The sequence below is a fragment of the Onychomys torridus genome, chromosome 8 (genome assembly GCF_903995425.1).
Source record: "Onychomys torridus chromosome 8, mOncTor1.1, whole genome shotgun sequence".
Classification (NCBI taxonomy): domain Eukaryota; kingdom Metazoa; phylum Chordata; class Mammalia; order Rodentia; family Cricetidae; genus Onychomys; species Onychomys torridus.
In genome coordinates, this window is record NC_050450.1 from 45,272,367 (window position 1) to 45,284,798 (window position 12,432).

Below are 12,432 nucleotides of genomic sequence, written 5' to 3' on the forward strand. Positions count from 1 at the left end.
ATTTATATATTTACCATCTGGCTTCTTCCTGAAACCACATCTTAGCTCAGCGAGGTCACAGGAACCTTGCCTTGCTATCTGAGCTATACCCCAGCACATTACCCAGTGCTTAGCACAAAGTCCATGTTCAGTAGATGTTTGGTGAACTAATCAAAGAAAGCTGTACAGAATAAGATGAAAAGTCATCCACAGATAGTTACGGAAACCTGCAGGGGCCATCCATGTGTGGTATGTGGATAAAGCAAGTCCAAAGAACGGCCACTGAAAAAGTTTGTGATGTCAGTGAGGGGAAGGACCCTACCTTCACAATACCCTTTTCAGTCAGTGACCATGTGTGCATTTATCCGTGTCTTGTTTACTGTGGGATGCCTCTCATACCAAATATTTCATTTCATTCCCTGTCTACTGTACACCAACTTCACGCAGTTAAGGCTTGATGAATATTTGTAAAATACAATGAATCAAAACAGCCAGGCAGTGGGTGTGCACGCCTTTAATCCCAGCACTCGGGAGGCAGAGGCAGGTGGATCTCTGTGAGTTCGAGGCCAGCCTGGGCTACCAAGTGAGTTCCAGGAAAAAAAGCACAAAGCTACACAGAGAAACCCTGTCTCAAAAAAAAAAAAAAAAAAAAAAAAAAAGAGAGAGAGAGAGTCAAAACAATAAGCCAGCCATAGGATAGAACCAGTGTGGAAGTCACCATCAGCTTGAGATGCAGACGTTGCTCATTTTTATTGGTCAAAGGTAATCCTCTCTTGGTTTTTCCTCTGCTTCCTTCTGCATGTCCATGTTGCAAGAGCTCTGTGACTCCACTCCCTGAATGTGGTGGGCTCTGAAATATTTTTATTTGCTGTTTTGTGTTTATTGGAAGCTGAATAGGCTCTTAATAAAGGTATCTCCTTGTTGAAGAGACAGCATGCCATGTGACAAGAAAATGGAAAAGTAATGAAGAATTATTAATAAAACTATCACCTTGGTGCCATCTGAGCTCCGGCAGCTGGAATCTCTGTCTCACCACTATTCCAGCATATGCATTGTGTGCACTCACATTTAATTATTCCCCACCTCAAAAAAAAATGTGAGCCGTTATGCACATATATCCAATTAAGGAGATGTCTAAGTGTAGATTTTAATAACCTTGAGAATTTATTCAGTTAGGCCAAGAGCCTAGGTGCCTCTCATATATTTTATGTCTCTTTGGAGCAGTGCAGGGGGAGCAGCATCAAGCAAGGTATACAAACCCAATCCGATAATTTAAAACAAGAAAGGAAGAAATAGATCAAGTTACTATCAGGCTCACTGTGGCCAGAATCAAGGTGTGCAGCCTCAGCCGTTCCTCTTAAGTGGTGTGCCAAGCAGTCCCAGAAAACCTGGGATAGCTCTTTCCACAAATATTTTCCCTGACTTCAAGATGATTAAAACAGTCTGCATTCACAACGGGAGGGTGGGGGCTGGGGAGAGGGTCCAAGGGTTAAAGTGCTTATGATTCAAATGTGAGAGGCAGAGTCCTAATCCAGGACACCCTCAGAAATGCTGGGCAGCTGCTCAACTCTAATCCAAAAAGAGGGGACCCCCAGGGCCACTGGCCTCCTAGACTAGCTAAGCTGACAAGCTCTTGCTTCAGGTTAGAGATTCTGCCTCAATATGTAAAATGGAAACAGTCAAGTAAGATACCTGCCATCAACCTCTGGTCTCTACATGCATGCACACGTATGTGTGCTCCCACCCACGCAGGCCTACATGTATACTCATGCACATACACAAATGCACACACAAGCAATAAAACCCAAATAAAAGAGACAAGAAGCGTTTAGGAATCCTGGCTGCTTTCTGGTGCCACACAGAAAGTATCAGGCAGCAGAAATCTCTGTCCTATAACCAGCAGACCACACAGGGGTCATGGGAAAATCACTTCCCCAGGTAATTCAGTCTTCCATCCCAACGCCCATGTTGAATGATCTATTGATGTCTGGGTGCTAAACTACTTAGGGAGGAGAACACAGAATTCAGATACAAAAGGCAGAGGTAGTGTCTGAATATGGTTCGTGCCCAAGTGACTACCCACTCAGTCATGTGATCACCTGAGCAGCCCCGACAGATGCCACCATGAATAACAACCAGTTCTGTGCACCATCAGATTCCTACACTATGTGTGAGGAAAGCTTTGTGGAAAGAGTGCAGTGAGTACTTAAGCTTTTTCCTTGGGGTTGTAGCAATAACCTCCCCCTGGACCCTCACCCCTCAAACCAGGCAATAGCGAATTCAGATCCTGTGTTCCTCTCTTCATAGCTGTGCAACATAAATGAGCTTGAGTTAGCCCTCTGCAGCTCTTTCTCATCTGTCCAAGATGCTAACAGCTTCACCATCATCACATAGTAGGGATGTTACAGTTTTGTCTACTTAGGACAGAGAAGGGAGTGTTGTAAACAGCCAATGAGTGTCAGCTGCCATCATCACTTCTCTCATCTCTGTAGCTGTGGTGTGACTGATCAGTACCCCCGCCCCATTTCTGTCTTTCAGATTGTGAAGCTGGAGAAGAACGGCATTGGTTACCACTACATCCTTGCCAATCTGGTGAGTAGGGTATGACAAGTGGTCCAGTCCTGGACTTCCCACACCTAGGGTGTGTCTGAACTGCTTCACACCCACCTCCTGTGAACCATGTGGGAGGAAAGATTAAGGAGTAATTCAAGGGCGTCGCCAAGCCTCAGAGGCACCAAATGTACCTCTTTCCCTATGCCCTTCTGATGTAGTTTCTTTTCTGTTGCTGTTAAAAAAAAAAAAAAAAAAAAAAAAAAAAACACCTTGTCAAAAGAGTAATTTAAGGGACAAAGGCAGTTATTTCAGCTTACAGTTCCAGGTTCTCATCCATCACTGTGGGGAAGTAAAGGAAGGAATTTCCAGTCAAGAACAGAGAGAAATGGATGCGTACACACTGACTTGCTTGCTGGTGCTCAACTTAGCAACTTCTCTGCTTTTATTAAGTTCAGAATCCTCTGATTAGGCAACAGTGCCGCCCACAGTGGGCTGGGCTGGGTCTTCCCATATCAAACACTTGATTAAGACAATGCTCCACAGCTCAAGTGCCCATAGGTCAAGTCAATGTAGACAGTCTCTTCTCTCTGAGACTCTCTTCCCAGGTGCCCAGGCGATGATAGGTCATGACACATTGACAATTGGAACTGGCCATCACAGTTCCCCTGTTAATGGCAGCACATGCACTTCTAGCTGTCCTTGGGAGATGCTGAGCTGGAGGCTGTGGTGCCCACTTTCATCCCTCATTCTGGACCCCTCTTTGATCAGCTCTGGCTCTAGGAGTCAGGAAAATTCACCACCTCTTGGAATGGACAGGAAATGTCTGAATCCCACTGGCTTTGAACACAATGGTGGTTTCCCTGTTCACAAGTGCAGACATTTAAATCATAATTATGCTAAAATTGACAAATCTTTAACCGGGAACCAAATCACAGTGTAACCTATAGTATTGTCGGTTTAGAGGTTTTGTTTTGTTTTCATTTTTATATACCGGTCTAAATAAACCTGTGTCTTTAAAAAAATGCCTTCACTTTAACATACTGCAGCAGTTTATCAGGTGCTATTCTTTTGCACACCATGGGTACGGTTTGGTTTCTCAAATCCTTTGTGTGAACATGCCTTTTACGTAGACACTAGAATATGTCTGTGTAAGTTTCTCTGGCCATGGTCATCTCTGTCAGGTCTATTCTTCCTGTGTCATGGTTCCCACTTTTATCATTTATGTCATAAATCTTGATTCTTTGAGCTCCTTTTTTCCATAGCCAAATGTAATATTTTTTTGTACTCAGACACATATTTTAGAGACTTTCTTAAGATTAAATTCACAGACCACACAATACCACACATTAACTTACAGTGCTCACTTCTGTAGTCCTGTGTGTATTTATAGGATTATGAAACTATGACAACTTTATTTTAAAATTTCATCACCTCTGAACCCATGCACATCAGTAGTCATTATATAACTCACCCTCCAAGCTCCCCACAGCCTCAGGAAATCACCAATGTATAGTCTATCTCGGTGTATTCCTTTTGTGTTGACAGACAGGAGCCCATTATAGAGAGACGGCCTGTTTTGCTCATCCATCACAAAGCTGATGGACTTCTAAGTCATTATCACCTTGGGACTGGTATGAAAAACACAGTTGCATACAAGGTTTGACTAGTGAAATACACTGAGGCTGGGGACTGCCTAGCTATGCACTAAGCCCTGTGCTTAACACTTTCAGGAACCCCACAATTCTTTCCCATAGTGACCACAGCTGCCATCAAACCTGAACCCCTAACACATATGGCCATCCATCTACTTCCCTTGATAGTTACCCTAACTACAAAGTGTCTCCTTGGCCTTGGCCTGCCTTCTTTTTTTTTTTTTTGTTTTGTTTTGTTTTGTTTTGTTTCCATGCAGTTGTGATATTTACCATACTTTAATCTATAAGAAAAGTTCAAATGTTAACCTTACCAACCTAAATATTCAGTTTCAGTTGGGGTATCTTGTTCTGGTTATCTCTGGGGAATGTTGAAGGAAAGAAATGAAAGATTGGTATTTTATACTATATTGGGAATAAAGGTCATTAGTTAAATTAGGGCACACAATCTGTGTCTAAAATTGGGGTGCAGACATCTATCTAACCCTTAAATTCTGTCCTGTCTGCTCCCCAGCCTTAGTTTGTCCTAGATGTCCCCCTCTCCACCCTCTAAATGTCCCTTGCCTCGGCTGCCCCCATGCCTCAAGGTCAGGATTGGAACTAAGAAGGGCTTACTGAGAAAGGTTAATTTGGACTTAGGAGTTAAGGGCTATATCCATAATATTTTCAGGACATTTGCATTTTAATGAGTGGTATCTGTTTAGAATCTTTATGCGGAAGCCAAGGACCTCACCCTGGAAAGGCCATTTGCAAAAATGAAATCTCTTCATTAGAACTAAGGAAACCTTTGCTAGCCCTCGTATCCCAGATCCACAATCCTGGATGGACCCATGGAAGTCAGTTCCATCAGCATCTCTATTGCTTGTACGGAAACAGAACCATCAAGGGAGTGTGGCTCCATCAGCCAATGTCACACAGAAGCAAGGCTAGAACCAACACTGGTGACAGCACACGCTGTCCTAGGACACCCACTGCTTGGGAAGGCACAGAACCTGGGCAGAGGCATGCACAGTTACATCCTTTGGTGAAGCAGAAATGACCCAGTGGCCTCGGAGCCTCTGAAGAAAGGATCCAGGTAGTTAAACCACCAGCCCTCATCTGTCATCAAGTGACCCCTTAGCCACAGTCTCCCCCAAAGTTGCCCTAGCCTTCTGATCCACAATTTTCTTCTTCTGACCTAATGAGTTCTCAGATCCTAACAACTGCCACTAATAGGCTGCAAATTGCAAACCCCAGCCAGATATGAAAGACTGGCGTGTTCCAATAGATTAGTTGATAATTAGGCTTCAAATTCCTAATTAATTCAGTTTGAGACATGGTGGAGGATGTGCTGTTTTCTTTCCCCTTCAGAGGAATATCACAATTTATAAGATGATAATTTTTAGAAATTCAGCCACATAATTAGCCTGCTGCTGCATGGAGTCAACCCTCTTCTTCGGAACATTGCAGCTCTGGTGCAATTATAGATTAAGGAACAGAAACTATTTGGAAAGGATGAGCACGTTCCACAGTCCTTTCCACTTAGTCAGAAAGTCTGGGCTTCAGAGCAGTGCCCAACAATCTTCTCCATAGCCACTTTGGAGGATGCTGTGGAACTCAAATCACCACCCGTGGAGAACCTCCAGAGAGAGGCGGGAAGGAGACAGGAGAGAGGGAACAGCTGACTTATGAAGCAGGCTCTGGAGGCTCCAAACCCTGCTTTAAGCCCTGATGTCACTCTTGCTTAGCTAACTTTCTGAGCAATCAAGCCTCAGACCTCAGTTTCCCCATTTGTCAGTTGGAAATAGTAGTTCTCTGTCTTCTTAGGGTGTTATCAGGAAAGAACAAAATGTGATTCCGTGTCTTGAGTAATTAAGTATTCCACATAGGTGGAGAATGTTTTTAATTAGTTTTTGTATTTTGAGATTATAATGTAATTATATCATTTCTCCCTTCCCTTTCCATGCCCCTATATCCTCTCATATATCACTCCTTGATCTCTTTAGAACTTATACTCTCTCTTTCATTAATAACATATGTTCAAAAATACACCCAGCTCTGTCTGTATAATGTTTGTATGCATGTTTTCAGAGCTAACCATTTGGTGGTGGGTAAGCAATTGCTGTGCCCTTCCTTCACTCTAGCATTCCTTAGTTGCCTGTATAGGGTTGAGGACTCATGAGCTTCCATGTTAGCATGTCTGTTGCTGTGGTTCTTATTCAGCTCATATTTGAGCAGTCATGCTGTTGAGACTTTATGGGTGTAGCTTCCAATATTCCTAGGAGACACAATCTTGCAGCAAATGCCTCGTTCCTCTGGCCCTTGCAACCCTTCTACCCCACTTCTACAATAATCACTGAGCCTTAGGTGCACGAGTTGTATTGTAGATGTATCCATTGGGACTGGACTCCACAACTCTGCATTTTGATTGGTTAGGATTTTCTATAATGGTCCTCGTTTGCTACAAAGAGATGTTTCCTTGTTGATGGCTGAGGACTATACTTACCTGTGAGTTTAAGGACAGATATTTAGAATGTAGTTAGTGGTGGTTGTAGGTTCTTCAACTATCTATCCCTTGGTAGTTGGCTAGGTTTCCAATACCAGGCATGATCTCCCTCCGTTGAGTGGGCCTTACTAACTCTAATTAGAGAGCTGTTGGTTACCACCAAGGTCTGTGTGCCACTAGAGTATGTTTAGGGTTATTGTGCCATGCTGGTCCATAGAGTGGTTCATAGGTATCATAGCTGGGTAGGTTGGATGTTTCCCTCCTTTGGAAGATTGCATGGTGCCTTTTAGTACCATGAAAACTAGTCATTATGGAATAAGCTTTAAGGTCATTTCCAGTTCTAGGGCTTCTGGGCCCTGCATCTGAAATGCATAGTGTCTTCAGCAGTAGGGACTTACCTAAGTGAAGAATTCATACTCAGAATTTCTTTGACTAATCCACCTACTGGTGTATGTACATGTATCATTTATGTGTGTATATATGGACACACATGCTTATAGATCTAGTCTGAATTTACATTATATGGCAACATAGATGAATAACACAACATTGGACTCACCATCAGTTCAACTCAAACAATGCAGACCTTCCAGAGCTATGTCACGACACCCTCATTTTCCCAACCCATTCTTCTGAGATATAATTCACATTTCATACTCTTTACCCACTTAAAGTAAGTAATCCATGGATTCTTGATATGTTTACAGATTTGTACATTTCTACCATCAGCTTTTTAGAAATGTGATACTTGTCTTAATTCTTTGAGAATTTCAGTTATGCAACATGTTCTGATCATATTTTCCCCCACTCTGCCTCCTACCTTCTCCCAGATCTGCCCCCAAGTCTTCACCCCTCCCACTTGTGTGTCCTCTTGTGTTTAATTTTTTTAATAACCTATAGAGTCTAATTTATGGGGCACATATACTCCTGGATAGGTGACCATCCACTTGAGCATGATTAACCTACCAGGAGCCACACACAGGCTTAAAGAAAACTGGCTCTCCTTTTCCCAGAAGCTATTAATTATCAATAGTTCCTCGGTTAGGAATTCATAATCCCCTCCCCTGGCCATGCTGGAATATTGAAAGACTCAATCTCATGCGAGTCTTCTTCAGGCAGCCACAGGTGCATGGGTTCCTTGGTCCTGTCATGTCCCGAAGGCTCTTTCACAGCAGTCCTCCCCAACATCTGGTTCTTACAGTCTTTATACCCCCACTTCCAAGAGGGTCCCTGATCTTCACAGGGAAGGAATATGATGTTGATGTCCCATTGAGGGCTGAGTGTTCCACTGCTCTGTTCAGAGAACACTTGTTCTCTGCACTTTGACCAGTTGTGAGTTTCTGTGTTAACCACTGTACCACTGTCCACTGCACAAAGAAACTTCCCTTTTGAGGTCTATGAGCTGCACTAACCAATGGGTAAAGGCATGTTTTTAGAGGTCAGTCATCTAGCAAAGTAATAGTAATAGGTTCGTCCATGGAGCCTATGAGCTCCCCAGCCTTGGGTTCTTGGCCAGATTTACGGTTTCAGGCATTTATCTTCTCCTGACCACAATAAGTTTAATGTGTGTTCATCACATGGCAGAACTTCCCTTTAACCATTGGTCGTCATTCCCCACATCACCCTTGACTACACCTATCTTGCCCTTCCACACCCCAGCCTAAGACAACCATTTCCCTGCTTTCTGCCTCTCTGTCCTCATCTACTCCAGACACACATTTCTCTACCCTCCATCTAACTCTGATGTTCTATCCTGACCCTCTTGATGGCCTTTGCAGTTAACATTATAATCACCTTTCCAAATGAAGAAACAAAGGTAAAATGACTTTTCCAGTGTCACCACATTTATGAAACAAAGGAGATGGGCTCCCCCCACAGTGTACAGAAGCCCAGAGTCTATGTTCTCACTACTGTAGCCTGCGACATTTGGGCATATGATAGTTAGAGAGACAGGTATGGGGGCAAGTCCCTGTCAAGAAGGTTGAGTTCAACAATAGTAAAAAGCCCAGAGTGCAAACTCAATGAGTGTCATTCCAACAATCCCTTCTAGTCTGGTAGAAGCCGAGGGAGGGATGGTGGGTTCTGGCCTCACAATAGTTTACTAAGGATTTGGGGGTTCAGAGCAGCCAGCCATTTATACTACAACTATGGCCACCATTAACTCCAGAGGCACTTAGAGTCAGAAGTTTGGGTCCATACAGCAGCGAGTTCACACCCCCAGGTTGATTTCCTCAGCCCAAGAAGAAACTGTTCTTTAATCCCTTGCTCACCCACACTGAGAAATCTGTAGACTCCTTCTGCAAGACCTAGCTCGCCTACTCCCCTTCCCTCAGCACCATATGGGGTCACATTTGCTTCTGACGCCTGTATTGAGGGGGGTGGTACAAGTTCTGTTGAGAAGGGCAGCTCTCCCATGGGACAGACCTTGGTTTGAATTCTGGTTTGTACTTATCAGCTGTGTAACATTAGTCAAACTCCTTACAGTCTCTGAGCTCCCATGGCTTCTATCTAAAAAGAAGCAAGGATATTAACTGTCTCCTCCAGTGACACTATGAGAATTAGGCAAGATGAGGTAGAGGAAGTGCTTGGTGTAATACATGACCCCAAATGGGCACTTAATAAGTGTTAGTAATTACCACTGTAATTACCATCATCAATGTCATCATCATCATTACTGCTATTCCTGTCTGGGGACAAGATACCATCTTTGTGATCCCTCAGGCTCCTCCTACATCAAATCTCATCTCCTCGTTATCTGCCGACATAGCCCCAAGTACCTTCCACTTACCATAATTGAGATTAGGAAAGCCACACGGATCTGTATGACGCCTTCTTTGCTGTTAATCTGAAACGCATAACAGCAGCACGTGGCCTGTTTAATCTACTGCTGACTTCCCAGGGCCTGGGAGAGTGAGCTGCAAAGAATTGAGTTTCTTTGAAACGTCACTGAAGAGAGGCATGAAGGAATGAAGCGGTGAGGCAGGAAAGTGGTTTCTCAAGCACATCTGTGCTCATGCCTCATGTATTTAAAACCAACATTTTGTGTCTGATAAAAGAAGCAGAGAAGGGCTGGGAAATGGCTGAGTGATTAAAGCCTCTGCCAAGGGCTAGAGTTGTATCCCCAGAAACAGTGAAAATGCAGGTGGGTGTGGCAGCCTCAGAAGAAGGAGCTAGGATCCCATGAGCAAGCTGGCCAGTGAGACTAGCCATGTCCAAGAGCTCTAGTTCGATTGAGAGGCGGGCCTTGACCTGTAAGATCGACCAGCAATTCCTGACATCAATCTCAGGTCTCCACATGAATATTCATTTACATGTTCACCCAGCCATATACATGTGATCCCACACACATGCAAACATGCATACACACATGTGAAAATGGAAAACAAAAAAAATTCTTGCAGAAAGGACAGGAATATTAATCCAGTTATAAATATGTACATGGTAAGTAGGTGATGGGAAAGTCTTCTCACCCACTCCCTAGGCCAGCCTCTCCTCTGTTCCAAGCCTACGTGAGGCCCACTGTTCTGGTTCTTGGGATGGAGATGTCTACCTCTAGGCAGTCCCTTGCTTCTTCAGGGCTCTGGCAGGTATCATAGCCTCTGCCAACAGGGCATGGCTTGTGTTCTGCTTTCTTTGGTTCCTTCTGACTCTGGAGGAGAGTATGTGCTGTCCTTCCACAGGCCCACCTTGAACACCTGGCAATGCTTGTGGCCGGCTCTTTGGTGTGTGCACTGTCAACCCAGATTCCTTTCTATCCTCTTCTTCTTTCTCCCAGGGTGTGATCTGTCCCTTGCCTGGTAACTCCTGGGCTCATGAAGGAAGCCCCAAGAACTGCATACCTTCACTCCTGTCCTGCAAACACCCTGACCTTGTTCCCCCAACTAGATCAGATCATGTAAAAACAAAGCAACATCTGTGGCAGTCACACAGCCCTACAAAAGCTGTCTGAAACATGAGAATGTGACATCAGAGGAGAGGCCCAGTGGTGGGGGTGGGGTGGGGCAGGAAATCTAAGAAAGATCAAGACAAGGCACCCACCCACACATCAGCATGAAAGTAAAAAAATGTGCCCTCCACCTGTTTTCAAGAACCCAGTAGAGCCTGGGCCTGACAGTCCCTAAGAACCCTTATCTTACTAGCCCTTCATGTTATAAAAAAGACACTCCTGCTCAAAGGAGCCACCAAAAAGCATCCCCCTTCCCTCACTGAATGGGCTGGGACTGCAACATTGCTTCTTGATGCCTGTTACATCTTTCCCTGGGACTATCATGACAGCCACCTCTGATTGGCATTCATGGAGATGTGCAGGAGGGTGGGGGCTGCAGCCACTATCAGCATGGGAAGCCCCTACCATCACTTCCTTGGGAGCATTGAAGGTGTCTTAAAACCACGCCCAATAGGTGAGAGTTTTCTCTCTTTCCTCAACCAAAGGCTCCTTTTCTTCCAGGCTTCATCACTTTCATCTAGAAAGTGAGCTACCTTTGAGCTCCAGATTCAGTGCTGGCATTACTTTCTTTTCTCTAGAATATGCTTGGGTGAAATAGGCCTTCCTCATTAGGCCTTAAGTGACCAGAAAGGAGGGACTGGGCATGTCTGTCTGGATCTCTTCTACATCCTTGTGGCTTTGATATGTGTGGCAACGCTGAGCACTCATGACTAAATGATCAGATGAATGGATGTATAGAATATCCTTTCTCCATGTTCCCAAAACTGCAAAGACTATTGTTGTAGCTCTTGGTTGTCCATCATAAACAAAAGGGTTGCTGTTGATGAAGACACCACCATCTTCCATTACAGGACATTAAGGAAGTAATCTTAAACTGACCAGGAAAGTCTCTTCCTGATGTTTAGCTTTTATAGTGTTGGAAAGTGCTGTGAAGGCTACTGGGGAAGAAAAGGCATCGATGGTCTACCCCAGTGAAATAGTGGCACAATGGTTAAAATGGTAACCCATCACTTTCTGACTAGCTATAAGGCCTGCTCCCTAGTCGTGTCTCATACTGTAAACCTTCTCAAAAGCCCATGTCTGAGGAGATCATATGCCCTAGGCATGTTTTGATACATAGTTATTCTCAGTAGGTTTCAAATGTACTATTTCTTCAGATTTTCACCCATTTTACACCATGCAATCAGTGGGTACCTACTATATGTGAAGGCCTGAAAATGAATAAACCATCGTTTTACAAAAATACATTTTTTATGGAAATCCTGCCTGGCTTTCTCTGCATACTAATGTTGAGACTTTGCAGGGGGATGTTGGTTGAGGTCCACCAGTAATTCTAGACATAAGAAATCACCCTATGCCAGGAGAGTTTTAAATGCTGATGTTACTCTGAAGTTAGTTGGGCCAAGAGTCAACCACGACCACAATTAGTTAGGACAGAAGTAAGATGAGGGCATTCTCTGGAAGACAGCAATATCTCAGACCATGTGTAGCATCTCCAAGCCTTGCATCAACATCCCAGGCTGAGGATCCCTAACCTTCTAATACAGTGTGAGCAGTTGACTCTACATCTCAGGACTGAGATGACATGATCCTGAGTAATATTCTGGCTATGACGGACACAGGCAGGATCAGCCTGCTGTTGTGTTTGCTGGTATCTGGGTGTCCAGGTACCTCTCCCTGACTTCAGAGAAGATTGGATGAGTCAACACTATCCTTTTTTCTAATGTGGATGACATGTCTATTAGCTGACTTTCATACAACCATAATGTCCTATCAGTTTGTTAGAGACCACATAGCTTGTATGTCACCAGGGATAATCT

At 44.1% G+C, this 12,432-nt stretch overlaps 1 protein-coding gene across 2 annotated transcripts in view; it reads left to right on the forward strand.

Annotated features, from left to right (window-relative positions):
* Positions 1 to 12,432, forward strand: part of Gria1 (glutamate ionotropic receptor AMPA type subunit 1) — a 324,981-nt gene that overhangs the window by 180,215 nt on the left and 132,334 nt on the right. For both annotated transcript variants that reach the window (XM_036195347.1, XM_036195348.1), the window contains exon 5: positions 2,518 to 2,571. In XM_036195347.1, the coding sequence (XP_036051240.1) occupies positions 2,518 to 2,571 (54 nt within the window). The remainder of the gene's footprint in view (positions 1 to 2,517; positions 2,572 to 12,432) is intronic.